We start from the raw sequence: 22,693 nt of genomic DNA on the forward strand, positions 1-22,693 counted from the left end.
GGAGTCGGAGAAGACCACCCTGGGCTTTCGGCTCGCGAAGACGGGATCAGAGAATCGGCGAGCTCTCTACTCTCTAGTCTAGGGTTTCACAGTCCAGGCTCTCTTCTCAAAAATGAGCTGCGTTACCGGGTCGGAGTCGTCTCCCGCCAAATCCCCCGATCGAAACGACCCACAAATAAAATCCACACGGGCATCCAGTTGGGCCGGTTGAGGCCCGGTTAGTGGATCTCAGCCCCAGCCCAATTGAAGCTGCGATTATAAGGCCATGAACCGATCGGCCCGAAACGGCTTCTCAGACGCGATTGAGGAGAACGGGAACTGCACCGGACGCCTCTTTCAAAGGCATCACCCATCTAAGTAAACTAAAGCTCTTTTACATGTCTCGGGCACATGCACAAGCTTATAAACAAACAACTCAGATTTTTAATTGGAGAAGAAACACCTGATTCAAGGACAAGGCACATTCCGATATAACTTCGCATGTGAGGTGATTCTGATCCGTAGCCAGCCCACCAGCTACTTGGCATTTTTATCATATCACCAGTAGAAACAAAACATAAGACAGCGACTGCATTCCTTTCTCAAGCAGATTAATCATATGAAACTTCAGAAATTATTACGGATCTGATAGCATGTTGAGAACTGATACTAGTTTATATGACAGAGGTACATGAGATGCTGATCAACTAAACATCACTCACAATTTATTCTCACAGTTCTTACACAAAGCTGGAACAAAATATGCTTCACTTTCCGCAAGTTCATTTAACATTTCAATTTTATTTCAAGTCCATGTGCATTACTAAATTCCCGTCCCTTGTCATGGAGATCATCCATTCCTTGAATTTCTGGTGCTTGAGTTTATCTAGACAGAAGGTACATCAAGGTTTGAAGTTTGAATCCTTAACGATGGTCACAGGGCATGCTGCATTTGATAATACATAGTTTGCCACGCTTCCCAACAGAATCCTGCAAAAATATCCAAAGACATGGAACAAGCAAAAAGCTAGAGATAATCTGATGATGACAGAGACACTAATTTCATTACAAATGAAATTTAAAATTTACATAATAATGACATGATAATTTTTTCTCAGACCAGCGATAATGGAACTAAAATTTCATCATTCTTAAAACGTTCCACTTCTCTCCTACTGCCATCACCAGGGGATTATCTGTAAATAAATTGGCTTGAGGTGAAATCTAGAGTCCGATCAAGCCATTGCAAGCTTTCCCATTGTAAATAATTTTGTAGAAACGATTTCCAATGTTTTTTATGTTCCTAACTTAAAAAGCAATTTGTTAAGTGCTGGTCAATTGCAAGAAAAGGGTTATGTAATAACTATTCAGAAAGGTACTTGTGAGATATATGATTCTTCTAGATGAGCTATTGCTGTTGTTCAAATAAGTTCAAACAGGTTGTTTCCATTGACGATCGAAAGTGCTCAACCTTGCTTGCTGATGGATGTGAAAGACCCTCATGGCTTTGGCATTTTTGCTATGGCCATTTGAATTTCGGTGGATTAAAGACTCTTCAACAGAAAAATATGGTAACCGATCTTCCCCAAATTGCCATTCCTGCCCAAGTTTGTGAAGAATGTGTTGTTGCAAACAACATCATTCTCAATTTCCTCAAGAAAAGTCATGAAGAGCAAAGAATGTCCTGGAGCTAATTCATTCCGACATTTGTGGGCCAATAAAACCAACTTTTAATGGGGATAAAAGATATTTAATTATTTTTATTGATGATTATACTCGAAAAATTTGAGTTTATTTTTTGCAGGAGAAATCAGAAACTCTTAATGCATTTAAAAGCTTCAAGGCACGTGTTGAGAATGAAACAGGAAAAACCATTAAAACCCTCCACACTGATTGTGGTGGAGAGTACTGCTCAAAAAAATTTAAAATTTTTTGTGATGCTCATGGCATTCGAAGAGAGCTCACAGCCACTTATACACCACAACAAAATGGTATATCAGAGAGAAAAAATAGAACCATCCTCGACATGGTGAGAAGCTTGCTAGCAAGAGAGAGTATTCTAAAGAATTTTTAGCCGGAAGTAGTGAATTGGAGCATCCATGGCATGGAGTGGGCGAAAATCATCTGTAGATCATTTCAGAATTTTTGATTGTATCGCTTATGCACATGTCCCAGATGAGAAAAGGATGAAGCTTGATGACAAGGGTGAAAAGTGTGTCTTTCTTGGTGTAAGTGAAGCATCCAAAGCATATAAATTGTTCAATCCACTGACAAAAAAGATTTTGACCAACAGAAATATTTTTGATGAGGAGAGCATTTGGAATTGGAGTGGGCAGTAGCCGACTCCAGTCATTTTTGATAGCGAAGCAGAAGAAGAAAGGCAGCAGCCCCTGCAACAACAAATTTCAGCAGCTTCTATACCTGAAAATCCAACAAATGTAGCTTCAACAGCCTCTGAAACTTCAACAACAGCAGCAAAAGTTACTGATGCAGTAGCTGAATCATCTTCACCATGTTTGAAAGAGGCCGGCATGGATGTCAGACTATGAGGTAATCGAGATTGACTAAACTGAAGATCCAATCACCCCATTTGCTTTATTTTCAGACTGTGATCCTACAACTTTCGAAAGTGCTGTCAAAGAATAAAAGTGACGGAAGGCGATGGATGATGAAATCGACGCCATTGAAAGAAATGATACTTGGGAGCTATCTGATCTCCCAAAAGGGCACAAAACCATTGGTGTGAAGTGGATCTTCAAGACAAAACTATGAAAAAATAGTGAAGTTGACAAGTATAAGGCGCGATCGATGGCTAAGGGATACAAGCAAGATTATGGGATTGACTATAAAGAAGTTTTCACTCCAGTTGCAAGACATGATACAATTAGATTGGTGATCGTATTGGCAGCACAAAATTCATGACCTATCTTCCAGTTGGATGTCAAATTCGCATTCTTGCATGAAAACTTGAAGGAACAGGTATTTGTTGATCAACTTCCCAGTTATATTAAGATTGAAAATGAACATAAAGTGTATGGATTAAAAAAGGCTCTTTATGGTTTAAAACAAGCCCCACGGGCTTGGTATAGTCGCATTGAGGCTTATTTTTTAAAAAAAGATTTTCAGAAATGTCCATATGAGCACACACTTTTTGTTAAAGTCAGAGATAGAGGGAAAATGCTCATTGTTTGCTTATATGAAGATGATCTTATATTTACTAGAAATGATAGTGCCATGTTTGAAGAGTTTAAGAAGTCTATAATGGTTGAATCTGAAATGATTGATCTTGCTATGATGCATTACTTTCTCGGCATAGTAGTGCAGTTTGCTAATGGAATCTTTATTTCTCAAAAGAAGTATTTGCAAGAGATTTTAGATAAGTTTCAGATGAAGGATTGCAATCCTGTAAGCACTCCAATTGAGTTTGGCTTGAAGCTAAACAAAGATCATGAAGAAAGAAGGTGGACAGCACACTTTACAAGCAAATTATGGGTAGTCTAATGTATTTAATTGCAACAAGACCAGACATAATGCATTCTGTGAGTCTAATAAGTAGATATATGAAAAATCTAACTGAGATGCATCTGTTAGCTATCAAGAGAATATTTCGCTACTTGCAAGGAACCAAAGATTTTGGGCTGCTGTACAAAAAGGGTAAAAGGTTAGATTTGTTCAGGTTTACTGACAGTGATTATGCAGGAGATCAAGATGATGGAAGGAGCACTTCGGGTTATGTTTTTATGATGGGTACAAGGGTTGTTTCATGATCATCCAAGAAGCAACCAATTGTCACCTTGTCAACTATAGAGCCGAATTTGTTGCAGCAATAGCTTGTGCTTGTCAAGCAATCTGGCTGAGAAAAATTTTTGAAGAGCTACATTTCAAGCAAGTGGGAGCTACTATAATTTTTTGTGACAACAATTTAGCTATTAAGCTTTCAAAAAATCCTGTGCTACATGGAAGAAGTAAGCATATTGATGTTTTTTAAGAGATCTCAGTAATGATGGAGTGATTGATCTAAAGTATTGCAGAAGTGAAGAACAGCTGGCTGATATATTTACTAAACCGCTCAAATTTTTTTCCTTCCAAAATCTGAGAAGGTTGATGGGAGTTTGCACTTTGGAGAATCCTTCGTGAAGGAGCTTCACAAGTAAACTGAAGTCCAAAAGTTTTCAGTTTAAGGGAGGGATTGTTAAAAAATTATTATTTATTTCTACACATTTATTTTTGCTGTGTTGTCTCAGTCCAAGTAGTCCTAGTCTTTAGGAGTTCAATTACTTTATTTATGCAGTGTTGCTACCTAGACTTTAGAAAGAAATCTTTACACATTAGTTTCTATTTTGATGTTCTTCTGTTATGTATTTGCTTATAAAAGTGCACGTAAGTTCCTATTTTGATGTTTTTCTGTTATGTATTTGCCCATAAAAGCTGCAAAAGTTCTGAATAAAGATATCAATGAAAAATATTTTTCTTTTGCCCATTTTTATTTTACACCTCTGTCTATTTTAGCTATCACATGCACCATGTGGGTTCAGTCAAACATGGCCATCATCAGTACATAGATGGCCGTGATTGGTAGGCTGGATAGCTCCAATTTAGCTCTTAATAGGAAAGAATTCAAACTCAAAGCATAGGAGTTCTAAAGGATTTTTTCTTGTTAATTTTATATGTAGAGAGTACTTAAGCCTCTGGGTCCGATGGCATGCAAACTTGGAGGACTCACATGATGCATACACCAAGAATTGTCCTGAAGAGAACATATGTATGAACACATAAAGGAGCCACTCTGCAACATGATATTTCGAAGAGTCCAAGCTCCATGTCCTACATGTGACTCTGCAACCTAAGATGAAATTTGTCGATTTTGTTAAGTTCAGCTTAAGATAAATTGTGCACCAATTATTTCTACATCAGCTAGAATTGAGATATATTAAGAAATATTAAAGACCCCACAACATAATCGGCTTACTAGCCAAGACACTTGCTAGCAACTCATTTCATCTAATAAAATAAGAATAGCTGATGGCAGTTGGCTGTCTAGACTGTCTGAAGAGCTCCCTCATATAAAGCAATTGTTTGGCTATTGCACAATGTGAACTCCATGTTGTGGTCATTGATCAGTGATATCCCAGCATATGGCTTGACGGATCCACATGACGAAACCAAATGAGGGCCCAGGCAAATCACATATAAACAAGGGTACATGCTTAGGCAATACTTAGAAGTTCATCCTATAGCAAAGTTCTAATTGGATGTATTAAGACATAGCAATTGGACTTATGAAGGTAAGCCTTTTTTTTTTTTTTTCCTTATTATCATCAACTAGGTGTGTGGGAAATCAAGATGTTGACATTGGTAGGACTGGGTTAGGTGAGAATCACCACTATGGGAACTGGATATGCTTGAATAATGCGATCTAAGTTTATTGGAGCAGGTTTGGGTAGGACAAATGAGCCTGAACCCGAATAGATCAAGCAACAGCAAATAGACAATTCCAATTATCCTGGATATTAGTAAGGTCTACTTTCGAGTTGAGCGGTGATGAAGACTCACAAATCGATTACAAGGCCTCCATAGGCAAACAAAATGCGCATAGGTGTTGATTGGCGTAGTTGGCATTGCTTTGTTTGCTAATTCTTACTATGGACTTGAACGGCTAAAACCATTGTTTCTTTCTTTCTTTCTTTCTTCTTCTTTTTTTTTTTTTTTTTTTTTTCCGGGCAACAAGAGGAGATGACTAGTTCAAATTTGGAATCTAATTGTCTGAAACTCTTGGGACAGATTTAATTGTCCCGTTCTGACGTCTGAGATCACTCCGTGGTCTCTGAAATCAGCAGCGTGTGTGGATGGAGTAGGTCCTATATCCAGGCAATTAAATATAATGGGTCCGCAACACCACTAAACATCCATACTTACGGCCTATTGATCAGGGATTATCTAATAGACAACAAGCCTATTGACTGTTCTTTTTTTTTTTTTTTTTGAAAAAAAAATCAATAATCGCAGATTTCAGATATATAAATTCACGGAATTCATGTGCACCAGATGATCAGTTAAAATTTAAAAAATATGATTATAAAAAGGAATATGAGATTGCTTGGATATTTATGTCTGCACCCTCTCTCTCTCTCTCTCTTTTTCACATGCCGATCTAGGAGGGCGGATGAAGCTTGGCAACTGGCAAGCAAGCAACAGTAAAGTCGAAATGCTAGTGCGTTACCTCTGGATCTGGCTAAGACCTCTGCTGCCCATCACCAGCGAGTCCACCTTCAGATCTTCTGCGGCTTCGCAGAGCTTCTCCCTCGCATCTCCCCAGTACAACTTGACCACGATCGTTGCCTGATTTTGACGGAAGGGAACAGAAGAAATGGTCGTAAAACAATTTCCGATCGAGAATAAATTATAAGATGGGGGTAAAGAGGAAATTAATTAAAGTGGGGAAGGAGGTACCTCCTTCTGTCTGGAAGCGGTGTCGAGTATGTCGAGGACCTCGATGTCGACTTCCAGATCGTAGTGCTTCATCACCTCCGGCTGCCTCAACTCCGTCAGAGGAATCAGAGCTGAAACACATACATGTGCATGGAGTTGATCGGTTAGAAAGAAATTAAAAAAAAAAGAAATGGAATCGGAGTGGTTGTGGTGAGGGTGGAGATCTTAATTACGGGAACCGGATGCGGCCCAGAGAGCGTGCTTGGACTCGTCTTTCTGGGGGCGCATGACATGGAGGACGATGAGCATGTCGCCCTTGTCGAGCAGGTTGCTGATGGCCCATTCCAGCGCCCTCTTGCTGCTCTTGGAGAAGTCCAGCGCCACCCCGATCTTCCGCTCTCCTCCCATCTCCCCTCTCCCGCGATGCTCCCAAGGCTTCTTCAGTTTCTACCTTGTCAAATTAGAAACGTTGTCGCCCCTACCGTTTGCTGATGCGTTATTACAGGATACGAAAAAAAGAAAGAAAAAGGGAATGGTATGGACCAATGGGTGGATCGGATTCGAATGACCGTAATGCCCTCGAGACGGCACTGCAGAAAACCAGAGGGCGGAATCCCGCACGGAAGCACTGTATGAGTGGATTCCGTATATTGATTTGCCAAATCGAGGGGAGAGGAGGATCCGAAAACTCGCCCAGCCGGAGCTTCCGCGGAGTTTGAGCCGCTGAGAAAATTAAAAGAAAGGGCAAAAAGTAAAAAATAAAGAGAAGGGGGAAAAAAAAATTAAAAAGGACAAGATATGTATTCAAAAGATAGATAGATATATATATATTTTTTTTCTCTTAAGATCCATTTGATTAAAATATATTAAATTATAAAATTATTTAATAATTTATAAAATTATTTATTTAAAAAATAAAAATATTATACTAAAAAATTATACTGTAAAAAAGATTACTATATTTGATTGGAGGTAATCTTATACAGAAATATGATGAAATTTATAAATATATCCTTCAATATAAAATAATTTTTTAATACTAAAATAATATTATCATCTCTAATTAATTTTTATATAATGATTAAAATCACATAGCTTTTTGTATAATACCATCTCTATTTTAATATTATTATAAAAACTCTTTATTGAATGAATTTAAAAAGATATCATAACAAATTCGATAATTATATATGTAGTTTTATTGTAAGTATTTTTGTCAAGCATAGATTAGAACCACTCAGAAATTTAATAAATACCAATCCCTCATAGTATTTATTTTACCTTCTCTTTTCGAAAAATAAATATGGGTCCATCAATTTTTTTTTATCATTTTTTTCTTTTATTTTTCATACCAAATATGATAACCTCATATAAATTTATTTTTTCATGTCAAATTATGCCCAACCAAATAGACCTTTATTGTAAATGCAAAAACTCTTCCGAGTACTTGTAGATGTCCAAGTCATCCATTTGAAATGTGAATGATTATAAGAAAAACATATTTTTGCATCATTAATTTTTATACTACTACTAATTGAGCAAATGAGCCTCAGGATTAGGGGTGTGCAAATGGTTCGGTTAATTGAAAACTGAACTAAACCATTAATTATTTCAGTATTTGATCCAATTTTTTCTAAAAATTTTGATTTTGGTTTAAAACTAAACTGAAATTTTTTTAATCGGTTCAGTCTTTAGTATTTAATTTGATAATTTTTGTTAATCAAAAATCAAAATTATCTAATCTCTTTTGATTTAATATTTATATCTGGACTAAATATTATTTGAACCAGATGATCCATTTAGATTATACCAAATCCCACAATAGATAACATGCTATGTTACCCCTTGTATTTGATCAATTCCTAATTGCACACCATCCATCGTGCATCTGCTTTGTGAGAGGAGGTTCTTGTTTTGAGTTTAAAGTAGTTTATTTTCAAATGTTAATATTCTGAGAATATATTTATATAAATTTTGTGTTTTTTTTCTAATTTTTTTTGATGCCTTATTTAGGTGAGACGGATTGATGTTATTTCTTTGGATGATATTTATGTTTAGGAGAATGTGTGATAAAATCTTAAAATATATTTTTTTTAAAAGACTATCTTTTATGATTTATTTAATTTAATTTTGAATTAGACTCATCACCTCTCTTTTAAATCACGATCAACCTAGACTGAGCTCAAGTGCAATTCAGCAGTCCAAATAATGAAACTATTAAAAAATTTAATAAATTTAAATCAAAACCAAAAGTCCAGCATAAAGAAGTTCAAAATCGAATTGTCGAACCGAACCAAACTGAAATTATTTTGGTTTGATTTGTTTGATTTTGAGCTATTTCGATTCGATTTTTGATTCTATAAAATACAAATTTAGAAGTTTGATTTTTTAAAATTTCAGATCAATTTAAGTCAAAAAAATCGAATGCACACTCTTATTTAGGATATGATAATGTAGTTAATAATCTTGACAAATCATGCTATCTAATTAACAATCTCGATAAATCATGCCAAATCAGAAAATCTTGCCAACTCAACATCATCTGCTTTTCATTATCATGTGACATACATAACTTTTAATTCTTATTTTAATGATTAAATAGCTTTTAAATATATCTTTAATGAGGTTCAATTTATTTTAAATAATATAATTTTATTAAATTTATTTTTATTCTTAAATTATGTTGCCCAACACTTTAAAGAGCCAAAGGTGGAAAGTGTTGTGGCCAATCCCCTCGTCGCCTGGTCGCTGGGAACGAGCGCCTGCAAAAGAAAGTCCACGCTGACCGGAGGTGGCTCTGGCGGGGATCCTCCGACAGTCAAGTCAGAGAGGAGACTAGGCAACAGTAAAAAAAAGGAGACAAGAAGCTCTATGGGGAGAGGGAGAGAGAGAGAGAGAGCCTGAGCACTTTTTTCCCGGAGGAGACTCTAGCACTGTTGCCTTCCCCGATTTATAGTAGGAGGTGGTAGGGCCTCGCCGTCGGTGATGTAGACAACTGGAGAGTTGTCAAATCGTCGGGGGTTGTCACGTCATTGACAAAGTTGACAGGTCCTAGGAATTAATTCTCGTCCTTAGCAGGACAGCGCCCCAGGCTTCCTGGCAGGGTAATGCCCCCTAGCATTCGTACGGCGTTTACTTGATGGGACTGCAGCCCATGCCGCTCATCCGACGGCTAGGAGGGCCTGTAGAGGTGGGATGTCAGTCATCCAAATTGATGGTGGGTCGTCGGCGTCCCTTCCGATAGGAAGTCGGTGGCGGGGGATCGGCCCTCAGGCGATCGGAGGTGACGTCGGATCGTTAGGCCGATCCGCTCCGATCGAGGCACAATCGGTAGTCGCTGTCGGTGTCGCCCGCCGTCGGTCGGATGGAGTCGGTTGGTCGGATGGAGTCGGTCGGTCGGATGGAGTCGGTCGGTCGGATGGAGTCGGTTGGTATATCCCAACAGTTGCCCCCCCCACTCCCAAGCCTGATGTCGCATTGGCCCGCGTCTCCACGCTGGTGGGACGTTGGGCGAAAGGAGTGGATTCTCTGCTGCATCTTGGATCGAGTTTGCTAGTTTTGCCGACGGACGATCCGGGCAAGTCAATGTCAGGCGTTCCGTTGTTCGATGACGCGACGTCAAACAATCCGGTGTCAGGCGATCGGGTGTCAGACGATCGAGTGCCGGACGATCCGACGTCAGGCGATCGGGTGTCCGGTGCCTTTTAGGGAATGCCAACCGTCATCCGGTGCCGGTTTTGGGAGCGCGGGCCGCTACCAGGCATCCCATCGGGGACGCGAATCGGCGCGGGCGATTTAATTCCGAATCGCGGCCCTTCTGCCACGCATCAGAGGTTGTTGGACCGGCGTCCCTCGCGTTAATGAAGGCAACGTGGTCCTTCCGGGATGGGTGCACCGAACCGCCGGACCGAAAGAGGGCCCGGATGCTGCCACGTGTCGTCCATCCGAGAAGTCTCGGTCGGCGCGGCGACATCCCGACCGTCGAACAGCCCTATATATATGGGGCCACTTGTACTCGAAGCCTCATTTCTGATGGTCTTGCTGCGGAGACTCTGTCCGAACGGTCTCTCTGTCGTCGCCGGCAGCTGCCCCCACCCCCACTCTCGCAAGGGTTCATCCGGGATTCGTGCCCCCTTCTTCTTTGTTCTTGCTTTCCTTAAAACCCTTTCTTTTCCTTCTCCTTCTTCTTCGGTCTTGTCCTCTTCTTGGTTTTGGTGTTATGGCCAGAACCTCACCTCAGGAGGCTCGGTCGAAAAACCCGACCGATGACCTTCGGTCGACTCCGAAAGTTGAGGTTTTCTCACTTTCGGGGCCGAATGTTGATCGGCTTCGGGATCAGTATCATATCCCGGAGCAGTTCTGACTTTCTGCCCCAGGGACCGGCGGTCAGGTTAACAACCCGCCCACGGGCCAGGTGGCATTGTACGTCGAGGACCTCCGGGCTAATCTTCGGCTTTCGATTCCGGAGTTCGTTCGGAATCTACTAGATTATTACGGACTCTGTCCGGTGCAACTGGCGTCGAACTCGGTTCGGCTGATAATCAGCTTTGTTCTTTTGTGTCAGCTCCTGCCGACCAACCTTCGGATCTCTCTCTTTCGGGCATTTTTTGTCCTCCGATCCCACCCTAAGGCCCGAGGGTGGTGGCTCTTCAACCCCCGGAAGGGTCTTTCCTTCTTACTATTCTCATTATTTCGCTTTCCTGACGCAGCGTCCACGTTTGCAACTAATTTATACAATGTCCGAACTTGAGGCCGGGTACCGGAGGTTCGGGAACATCCGGGCAACCTGAAAGGACAGGGCGGCGGCGGCCGAAGCGGACAAGGCGGCGTTGGTCGAGCACTTAAAGCAGTCGACCGACCGAGAGGCGAGGCTGGAGGACGAGGTCTCTCGTCTCGGGTCCGAACTCAAGTCGGCTCGAAAGGAGGCCAAACGCAAGGGTCGGATTGCGTGCCGTCTGCGGCGCGAACGGGACGGTGTTGCCGCCGAGCTCGAGGCCGAACACGAGCAGCTCCGGGTCAGCCTGGAGAACCTTGCCAAGGTTGAGGAAGACTTGTCGATTGTCCAGGCCGACGCCGACATAGCGAAGGCAGAGGCAGAGTCGGCGAAGGACTCTCTCGGCCGGATGGAAGCGGAGGCGAGGCCGGCGAAGGAGTCACTAGTCGGGCGGTGGACGACTTCCGTGGCTCCGACAGAGAGAGCCTTAGCGCTTTTTCTCCGGAGCCCCGTCTAGCACTGTTGTCTAGTCTCCTCTCTGATTTGACCGTCGGAGGGTTTCCACCGGAGCCTCCTCCGATCAGTGTGGATTTTCTTTTGCAGGCGCTCATTTCCGATGACCAGATGATGAGAGAATTGACCGCAACAAAAAGCAACTTGAAAAGCAAGTGAGAGAGCCATGGCAGTCCCCATTATCATCGTCCTTCCGATGGGGGTTGAGCGAAGAACCCTCGATGAGTCTAGGTTCTAGCGAAGGAGATGGCTCATTATAGTAATGTAATCTTTCGTCGTGTTGGCCGGCGGTGATACCAACCGTGTGTTCCATGAGAAGCTCATGTGTGGGTGAAGTGCCTCGTTTATGGAGATCTGCCGTCGGATCATAAGGCAGATTTTTTGTGATGGCTTCACCGTTGAGGCCAGAGACCCATCGCTTACTGTACCGCTTATGCACCTGCATGATATACGCCAGTCTACATCCTTCATCAACCCACAGCACTTCCACTTTGCAAACACCTCGATCTGCCCCACCGCCGTCAACCTCCGATGCCATTGTGATCGCCGCCATATGCCCACCACTCCGTAACTTTGCTAGCATTTTATTGAGTTCGAAAGGTACCTGATCTTCTTACCCCAAAAAAAAAAAAGAAAAAGAAAAAGAAAAAGAAGATACCTGACAAGACTCCAAATTAGAATCATTCCCTACCTAATTGCCCATCTATCTGCTCACACCACACCCGCGTCGTTGTTTGTCACCACACGAGGCCCTTCCAGCCTGCAAAAGAAATATGTTATTCTTTATTTTATTTATAATTTTGGAGAAACTAAGATTAATAATTGATTAAATGCTTGACATCCTCGTTTGGTTAGGTCGAATAGCAAAATAAGATCAATGGAAGGTCAGCTTCAACTATTTTAGTAAAAAGACTCAAGGTTTCCGATAGAAAAAAATATTATGAAAAATTAAAGTAAATAAGAAAGTCCTGAGCCATGGTTTGAGGGATAATCCAATGAATACTTTGTTATGGAGAAAAAATTTTTATCAAATTGTGAATCATATTAAGTAAAAATTTTTGATAAATTTTATATTTATTTAAACTATATGATAAAGATAAAAAATTTAAATTAACTTATTTAAAATCTAATCGAATTGATCTGATGATTGAAGATACAGAGGAAGAAGAAATCCGAAAACATGCTAAGTAGTATCTTAAGATAAGTTTTCAATTTTTATGTCGGTATTTATCAAAAATTTTATCTCAAAATATGATCAAAATAAATTTTTTTGGAGCATAAATATGGAGAGGATTGATAGATTCTTCGTCAATACTCAGCAAAAAGAATAAAGAAAAAAAAAAAAAACTCTTGAGAAAGTAAAAGTAGGAGGGCAAGATGAAATAAAAAATAATAGAGGGAAAGTTCACAAATTTTTTCTGATAACTTGAAACATCATCCCACCGTCATGCCGCATTCACGCATGTGAGTGGGGTCAGATTGCAGATCTTTTTGGATGCCTCGGAACATCATCTTACGCATCAACATGCCATGCCGCATTCGCATGTACGAGCCAAGTTAGGTCGGTGAGCATGTGAAATATAAAATCCAATTCCTTCGAAACCTCCAAAATGGGCAAGAGAAAATGGTACATAAACATCATCATCTCTTTCTTACTTGGGACAAACTCATGATAAAGGTTTTAGAAAATTTTGAAGGGAAGTAAAATATTGAGTTTTCCCTTCAAAATTTTAATATGTTTAATTATATGAAAAAAAAATAATTGAATACAAAATAAAGATTTTTAGAATGGAGCGATATTGGTCATTCTCGATAGCAAATATATATAAAAAAATTAATGAATTCTCTTAGAAGACAGTCGTTGTAATATATGTAGTTGATGCAATGTCTTGGTGTTTCTTTTAACAGCGTTCCACAATCTCGTGGGAAAGAGAGGTAAAAAAAAAGAGAGAAAAAAGATGGGAAAAAGAGTAAAATTAAAAAATATATTTCATAATAAAAAATTAGATGGGAAAGAAAAGGAAAGAAAAGGGAGATAAAATTAAAATTTATATATAAATATATGAATAGATCTAAAAAATATATAAATGTATCATTATATATATAAGAATGAATCTCTTCCCTCCAAAATCTACCGATTTGGTGGGATTGAAAAATGAGATTTGGAGCATTTCACGGAAACCCTCTAAAACTTTTTCCTTCACTTAAAAATTTTGTGGAATGGAGGAAGATCTCTTGAAAACACTCCCTTTTCCACTAAAATTCTCATGTGGAACACAATGTTAAATTATGATAACCACGAGAAATGAATTTGCGAAGGATGAATCACTCTCAAAAGTAAAACAAACTATGATAACCACGAGGAATGAATTTGCGAAGGATGAATCACTCCCAAAAGTAAAACCTAATTGATTCTCTCCTAATTAGTTCTATATATTCATCCTGAAACCGTTTCTCTATCCCTTGTGCTCTGGTGATTCATACCCAACAACTTCCTATTGCATATCTAACTAGCATGAGGTTAGCAGCTCATAGGTTTTTAATAATGTGCGATCGATTGACATCTCTGTGGAGATGATCATTTCAACGTACAAGTTATTGTATACCACATATATGGCCAATAAAATTTAGAATAATTGATTTGTAAACAAATTGCCAAGACCCTTTTTGTGACGACAGCCATCGAGGTGGACATTGGATGCGACAGCAAAGCATCTTTGTTTACCTCCTCTCACTCCCATTAAGACAGACATGTAAATTATGTAACGGAGTAAGCGGAATCTCGTAGGCACATCTCCAAGCAGAGCACAGGTTCCGCGATGTATATTGCGAAAAGCGTCTCGGTTATTGCTGTAGTGTCCATATTTTCTTAACTAAAAGCTTACCATATGCCAAAACATAAAGCCGAGTGCAACTTAATATTCCTTGACAATGCATAAGGTCACATCCAGACTTCCTGTTTAACCTTGGCTCGGCGTTTAAATGAAATTAATATTCCTTGATACGTGTAGTTGCTTGTAGTTAATTTTCTAAAAGCAAATGGCAACGATCAAAGCAGCGATCACTTCTGTCTGACCTAACGTGTGCTAATATTATAAAAGCAATCATTTGCTTTGTGATTTTTAATTAAAAGTGGAGTTCGCCGATCTGAATCATCACAATAACAAATTGTAATAACATACATCATAATAATTAACATACCACAATAACATAACGAAATAGATGTTCTGAAGATTTTTACGACCAACCTCAAGCTGCGCATTATGATTTGTGATCTTTCAATTACACACACGCACGCACGCACGCACACACAGGTACACACACTTGTCATCCATGTGCAATCATCACTCATTATCCTTTACCACGTCTAAATCAAGTATTAACTGCTGTTTTGAATCATTGTTGAATTAAGAATAATATCCACCTTTTATCATGATTACTTCCTGACGTCCCGAACGAGATAAGAAAGAAACAATCCACACCCAATAAATAGATTTAACTCCTCTGAGGTCAAAAGACGAACATGACAATTTTTTTAAAAAAAAAAATTGGTTGAGCCCAGTGACATATGTAAAGTACCGGCATTTTGGAAGCCTCAAAACCACCCTGGTAAGCTAATAACCTAATGGAGGTCGATCCTTAGTCAATCCAACCGCATGCACCGCAAGAAGAATAGAAATCATGCTAGTCCACGAAGTCCTCTGAAAGTGCAGAAGGCATTCATAATTAGGTGCGCATGGCAGCTGTCAGGCTTTTGTGATAGTTTCCATCGCTTTGCCTTGGCCTCCAAGCTCAAACAGAGTTTTAAGTGATAAAAATTAAGAAAAGGCGATCGATAATTGAAGTGGGCGCGGATCAAGGGTCACTCAAAGCTCCCGGGGATAAGCTGGCAGACATTATCTTCATCTTTGTTACGATGGTTACGGTAAGTATTTCGGATCGATGATTATCATGAGTATTCGGATCAATATAATATCATGGACTATTTTAAATTATCGAGCTACCATCATGATCATCAACTGTTATACAGAGCTGAGGTATCTGCACGGTCCGTTTAGCATACAAACCATCCCTATTGCCTCAATCGACTTATTTCTTCAATGTGCGCGACAGCTGTCCATCCCGAGTGAATTGACTCAGACGTAACTGACTCCCCCAATCTCACAAGAATGATTGAAGGCTGAATTATCTCATCTATAATGGCATGTCCAACGGCTCTGCAATCTCAAGATTGCACGATCTCACAGCTGTGCAACCAACTATTCAATAGCCTTCTATATAAACCACCGGAGCTCTGAGGATCAGGTAAGCCTATCAATCTCTCTCAGAGAACTCGTTGCTGCTTCACTATTTTTTGAATCTGATTTGAATATCAGAGAATCCTCGTCGGAGCCACAACCTCCGATTTGGATTTATTTTGCAGGTTACTCCAGCACCAGCAATCCTACGTGAGGCTCAGTCATCCTCTCTCCGATCTCGATCGATTTCAAATAGCAATAGATTGAGAAAGGGTCAGCACTCGCATTATAGCTCCTAGACGAACATCTTTCTGACTCTCTAATGCTGTCGTCTCCCACCAAGCAGTAGGCTAGGCCAATAACCAAGTCAGCCAACGGCGTCGGAGGTTCCACCACCGACCAACTGGTTGACTAGTTCAACCAACTTTTTTAGCAAGTTCAGAATCTGACGATCACAGCCTAGGCGGTCCAAACTTTCCTTGCGCCTCTTCAGATGGCACCACAGCCTGCTCAGGCTGCCCCTGCACCCTCTTCAGCAGTGCAACCTACAATTTTCATGGTGGTGCCCTCGTAGAATTCTGTTCTAAACTCGACCCCACAGCTGCCACTTCAGCCGAAACTGTAAGTGCCTCCTCGAAGTCCGGAGAGGAGGCCAACTCATCAAAGCCACCCTAGGGCCCAACCGGCTAGGCGGTGATCTCCAAGTCTGCGATCAGGGTATGGTTCAACCCCTGGTCCCCACTCTTCTCTGTGCTCCAAGGTCTGCACCATCTGAGACCTTGACATCGAAAGGCGGTTCCAGGTGCTCGGCCAATAATTGGATAAGAAGATAGAAAATGCTCTTAATAACCATAATTTCTTGGTGCTACCTTACAAGGGGTTCAACAGCAATGTTGCTCCTTAGATTGATTTTGATGATTACAAAGCAGTTGAAAGGGTACTAATATTTCTCACTTGAAAAAGTCTTATTGCTCTTCAAGAGCAAAATTGTAATTTTATCAAAACTCTGATTTGATAGTATCAAATGATAGAACAAAAGATTTATGATCCAATGGTGAAAATTTTATTGATTTTGGACTTGTATTTTGAAAGATATGCATGATTGAAAATCATGAGTCGACCCATGAGTCGACTCATGGCATATGAGATGACTGGCACGCTGATTTTTCTGATCGGCACAGATTTGGTAAAACCTATGAGTCGACCCATGAGTCGACCCCCAAGGCATGAGTCGACTCATGAGTCGACCTCTGCGGGTCTTTTTGCCAGTTTTACAGAACCATGGATCTCGTTCACTTCTGTGACGATTTTCCACAGAGATCGACCCATGAGTCGACCCCCCAGGCATAAATCGACTCATGAGTCGACCCCTGTGATGGAATTTTTCCACAACGGCTAGTTTTTAACCCATTTTAAATACTTTTAATGCTCATTTAATGCAGTCTAACGGCTCTTTTTCCAGTCTAGAATGATTTTCTCTATTTCTTAAAGCTATAAAAGGAACAAAAAGGTGGGAATCAAAAAGAAGATTAAAAGAGAGAGATTTTGAAAAAGAGATTTCAAGCAAACTTTTCAGCCCTAAGCAAGAGCTCATTCAAAGCTTTCAAGAAGCCTTTAATCCAAGCTCACCAAATCCTCAAGTGCACATTCAAGTCTCCATCCACCTTGAAAAAATCCAAAAAGGATCTTCTTCTCTTAAGTAAAGTGTATTTAAAGTTATATTCGCTCATTGAAGGAGCTTTCTTTGTACTTATTTGTGCTATAAATTGTTATACTCAGTTTGAGTGATTGATTTTGTTTTGGAGGGGTTCTAAAACAAGGAAAGATTGATCCGAACCTAGAATCGGAGTGTATTGGGTTGGCTTGTACCCGAAAAATAAGTGGACTAGCTTGGAATAGCTAGAGTCGGAGTTTCCGACGTTTGTATTCGGGTTGAATACAAGATTAGTGGATTGAAATTCCCAAGTAGGAGCTTGGGGAGTGGATGTAGGTGCAAGGTTGGCACTGAACCACTATAAATCTTTTTGTTTGGTGTGTGTCTAATTGCTCTTCTTTATCTCTTCATTATTTTCTTGCATTCTTGCTCTTGCTATTAGCCTTGAATTAATTCTACTCACTCTATCTATTTAGCTTTGTCAAACATTTCTCATAAGTCATTAGTTAAGCTTAAAATTTTTAGAAACCCAATTCACCCCCCCTCTTGGGTTGCATAGCTGGGCAACAAGTGGTATCAGAGCCCGGTGCTCTAGCCCTTCTTTGATCTAAACAATCAAAGAGCAAAAGATCTATGGCAACTCATGTCGGCACTTCTTTAACCGAGGGGCAATCCACCAACCGACCTCCACTTTTCAATGGGTCTAATTACACCTATTGGAAAGCTCGGATGAAAATATTTATTCAAACACTCGACTATGATGTGTGGAGTATCATAATGAACGGTCCTCACACACCCACTAAAATTATAGATGGTGAGGAATCAACCAAATCCGAGAAAGAATGGGATGAGGTTGATAAGAAGATGACCCAATTAAATGCTAAAGCAATGAATGTTCTTTATTGTGCTCTTGATGCAAACGAATTTAATCGTATTTCTACTTGCTCATCTACTAAAGAAATATGGGATAGGTTAGAAGTAACCCATGAGGGAACCAATCAAGTAAAGGAGTCTAAAATCAACATGCTTGTGCATAAATATGAATTATTTAAAATGGAGCATGATGAGTCCATAACCAGAATGTTTACTCGCTTTACTGATATTATTAATGGTTTAAAGAGTCTTGGTAAGTCCTATACTAACAGTGAGCTTGTAAGAAAGATTCTCAGGTCCCTACCAAAAACTTGGAAAGTCAAAGTGACTGCCATCCAAGAAGCTAAGGACTTGAACATTCTACCCTTGGAAGAGCTTCTTGGATCATTGATGACTCATGAGCTGAGCATGAAGCAACATTAAGAGGAAGAAGTCAAAAAGAAAAGAACCATTGCCCTCAAATCCACAGCTCCACCAGATGAAGAAACTGATGACACTGAAGATGAAGAACAGGATGAAGAGATGGCACTCATTACCCGAAGATTCAAGAAATTTTTGAGAAAAAAGAAACAGGAGATGAGGAAGAGGCCATTCACAAAAGAAGAACAGAGCAAAGAAAAAGAGAAAGACCAACCCCTTATCTGCTACGAATGCAAGAAGCTGGGACACTTCAAATCCGAATGCCCACAATTGAAGAAAGGTTCCAAGAAGTACAAGAAGAAGGCCATGATGGCCACTTGGAGTGCGAGTGATGACTCAAGCTCCGATGAGAAAAACTCAACCGAACAAGCCAACCTGTGTCTTATGGCACACGAAAATGAGATAATTTCTGAAACTCCTAGTGACTTTACATTTGAAGAATTACATGAAGCTTTCTATGATTTAGTTGATGAATTAAAGAAACTAGGAATGAAGAACAAAGAGCTAAAATTGAAAAATCAATCTTTATTGAAACAAACTGAAAATATTTCAATTGAGAAATCCACCCTGCTTCAAGAAAATCAAAGCTTAAAGAATGAAATTACCAAGCTAAAACCAATAGTAGAAAAGTTCACCTTGAGTTCAAATAAACTCAATATGATTCTTGATAATCAAAAAGTCGTGTATGATAAGGCTGGACTTGGCTATAACCCCTTGAAGAAACAAAAATATCTGAAAAATATTTATGTAAATTTTTTAAGTAACAAGTCTTCTAATATTACTTGCTTCAAATGTGGTAGAGTAGGACATAAGTCATACACTTGCTTCTCTAACAAGTCTGCAAACTCAACTATAAAAAAAATATGGGTTCCAAAAGGAATCATTATGACTAACCAAAAAGGATCCAAGAAAGCTTGGGTACCTAAAACAAAAATTTGACTTTTGCTTGCAGGTGTGTCTAGCATCCTAAGGAAGAAACAGGAAATGGTATCTTGACAGTGGATGCTTGAGACACATGACTGATGATGAATCTCAATTCATCACTCTTGATGCTAAGGATGGAGGGATGGTCACCTTTGGAGATAATGACAAAGAAAAGATCATCGGTATAGGTAACATTAGTATCACTCCCTCCAAATACATTAAAAATATTTTGTTAGTTGATGGTTTAAAGCATAATTTACTAAGTATTAGTCAATTTTGTGATAAAGGATATAAAGTTATTTTTGAATCGTCTGTTTGCATTGTAACTAGTCCTATTAATGATGGCATTAAATTTATTGGACATAGACATGATAATGTTTATATGATAGATTTAAATGATTTAGCCAAAATAAACATGCAATGCCTAGTATCCTTGAATGTTAAAGTTAATGAGACTAGTTGGCTTTGGCATCGCAGACTTGCACACATTAGCATGCATTCTCTTTCAAAATTAATTAAGAAAGAATTAGTTCTTGGTTTGCCAAAACTGAATTTTGAAAAGGATAGAATTTGTGATGCATGTCAACTAGGTAAACAAACAAGAGTTTCATTTAAATCCAAAAATATTGTTTCAACCTCTAGACCTTTAGAGCTTTTGCATATGGACTTATTTGGACCTACTAGAACCACTAGTCTAGGAGGAAAACGATATGGTTTTGTAATTATAGATGATTACTCTCATTTTACTTGGATTTTCTTTTTAGCACACAAAGATGAAACTTTTCATGTTTTCACTAAATTTTACCGAAAAGTCACTAATGAGAAAGGATTTTCAATTCAAAATATTCGAAGCGATCATGGAACTGAATTTGAAAATCAAGACTTTGAAAATTTTTGTGATGAAAAAAAAATTGGCGATAACTTCTCTGCTCCTAGGACACCCCAACAAAATGGGGTAGTAGAAAGAAAAAAAGAACCTTAGAAGAAATGGCCGGTACCATGCTTTGTGAAAGCAACCTTCCAAGATATTTTTGGGCGGAAGCAATCAACACAGCATGTTACATTTTAAATCGTGTTTTGATTAGACAAATTCTAAAGAAAACCCCCTGTGAGCTTTGGAAAGAAAGAAAACCTAATATTGCTTATTTTCATATTTTTGGTTGCCGATGTTTTGTGTTAAATAATGGTAAAGAAAGACTTGAAAAATTTGATGCAAAATCGGATGAAGCAATCTTTCTTGGTTACTCCTCCACTAGTAAAGCTTTTAGAATTTTTAACAAAAGAACTTTAGTAGTAGAGGAGTCCATACATGTTATCTTTGATGAATCTAATGATCTTCCTTCAAGGAAGAATGAAGGTGTTGATGATGCAGATCCTCTTATAGAAGGAATGAAGGAAATCACTCTGAAAGATTCAACAATTCAAGAGGATGAGGAACATGAAGACAAACAGGATGAGGAAAGTGAAGAACATCAAGAACAACCTCAAGGTACAACTGACCTACTCAAAGAATGGAGGTATGTTCACAATCACCCTAAGGAGCTAATTATTGGTGATCCTATGCATGGGGTAAAAACTCGTTCTTCACTTAGAGATGTATTTAATCATTGTGCTTTTGTATCTCATCTTGAACCAAAAACTATTGAAGAAGCTTAAAATGATTATAATTGGATTAATGCAATGCAAGAGGAACTTCATCAATTTGAAAGAAATAATGTATGGACTTTAGTATCAAGATCTAAAAATTATTCAATAATTGGCACAAAATGGGTCTTTAAGAACAAATTAGATGAACATAGAAATGTAATAAGAAATAAAGCAAGATTGGTTGCTAAAGGTTATAATCAAGAAGAAGGAATTGATTTTGATGAGACCTTTACACCTGTTGCTAGATTAGAGGCCATTAGACTTCTACTTGCATATACTTGCTTTATGAAATTCAAATTATTTCAAATGGATGTCAAAAGTATATTTTTGAATGGATATATTGCTGAAGAAGTCTATGTAGAACAATCCCCAGAATTTAAAAATCATGCTTTTCCTAATCATGTTTTTAAATTAAATAAAGCTCTATATGGATTAAAACAAGCACCTAGGCTTGGTATGATAGGCTAAGCAAATTCTTACTAAATAATAATTTTTCAAGAGGTAATGTAGACACAACCCTCTTTATTAAAAGAAATCAAAATGATATGTTAGTTATACAAATTTATGTTGATGACATAATTTTTGGGTCTACTAATGAATCTCTTTGTCAAGACTTTGCTAAGCTCATGCAGGGGGAGTTCGAGATGAGCATGATGGGAGAACTTACTTTCTTCTTCAGACTCCAAATCAAACAAACAAAAGAGGAAATCTCCATCACCCAAAGCAAGTACACCAAGAAATTACTCAAAAGATTTGGAATGGAGAACTCCAAACCAATTGACACACCCATGAGCCCCTCATGTAAGCTTGACAAGGATGATGAAGGTAAATGTGTAGACTTAAAATATTATAGATGTATGATTGGCTCTCTATTATATTTAACTACAAGTAGGCCTGATATCATGTTTAGTGTTTGTTTGTGTGCTAGATTTCAATCTAATCCTAAAGAGTCTCACTTGAATACTGTTAAAAGAATCCTTAGATATTTAAATGGTACTCAAACTCTAGGATTATGGTACTCTAAGGACTCACTAATTGACTTAATAGGATATTCAGATGTTGATTTTGTTGGATGTAGATTAGACAGAAAAAGCACTAGTGGAACTTATCAATTTCTTGGAGTTAACCTAATCTCCTGGTTTAGCAAGAAATAAAATTCGATAGCACTGTCTACGACTGAGGTCGAATACATTGCAGTCGAAAGTTGTTGTGCTCAAATCTTGTGGATTAAGCAACAACTCGAAGACTTTGGTATCAAACTTAATGAAACACCCATAAGATGTGACAACACTAGTGCCATAA

At 39.0% G+C, this 22,693-nt stretch overlaps 1 protein-coding gene across 1 annotated transcript; it reads right to left on the reverse strand.

Annotated features, from left to right (window-relative positions):
- Positions 1 to 590: 590 nt before the first annotated feature.
- LOC105032995 (universal stress protein PHOS32) lies at positions 591 to 6,905 on the reverse strand. The gene is made up of 4 exons (XM_010907609.4): positions 6,642 to 6,905; positions 6,430 to 6,539; positions 6,200 to 6,318; positions 591 to 969 (listed from the first exon to the last, which is right to left on the reverse strand). Exons 1-4 carry the CDS (start codon positions 6,814 to 6,816, stop codon positions 882 to 884), a joined length of 492 nt encoding a protein of 163 aa, XP_010905911.1. The 5' UTR covers positions 6,817 to 6,905; the 3' UTR covers positions 591 to 881.
- Positions 6,906 to 22,693: the final 15,788 nt, after the last annotated feature.

The sequence above is a fragment of the Elaeis guineensis genome, chromosome 14, assembly GCF_000442705.2.
Source record: "Elaeis guineensis isolate ETL-2024a chromosome 14, EG11, whole genome shotgun sequence".
Taxonomy (NCBI): Eukaryota; Viridiplantae; Streptophyta; class Magnoliopsida; order Arecales; family Arecaceae; genus Elaeis; species Elaeis guineensis.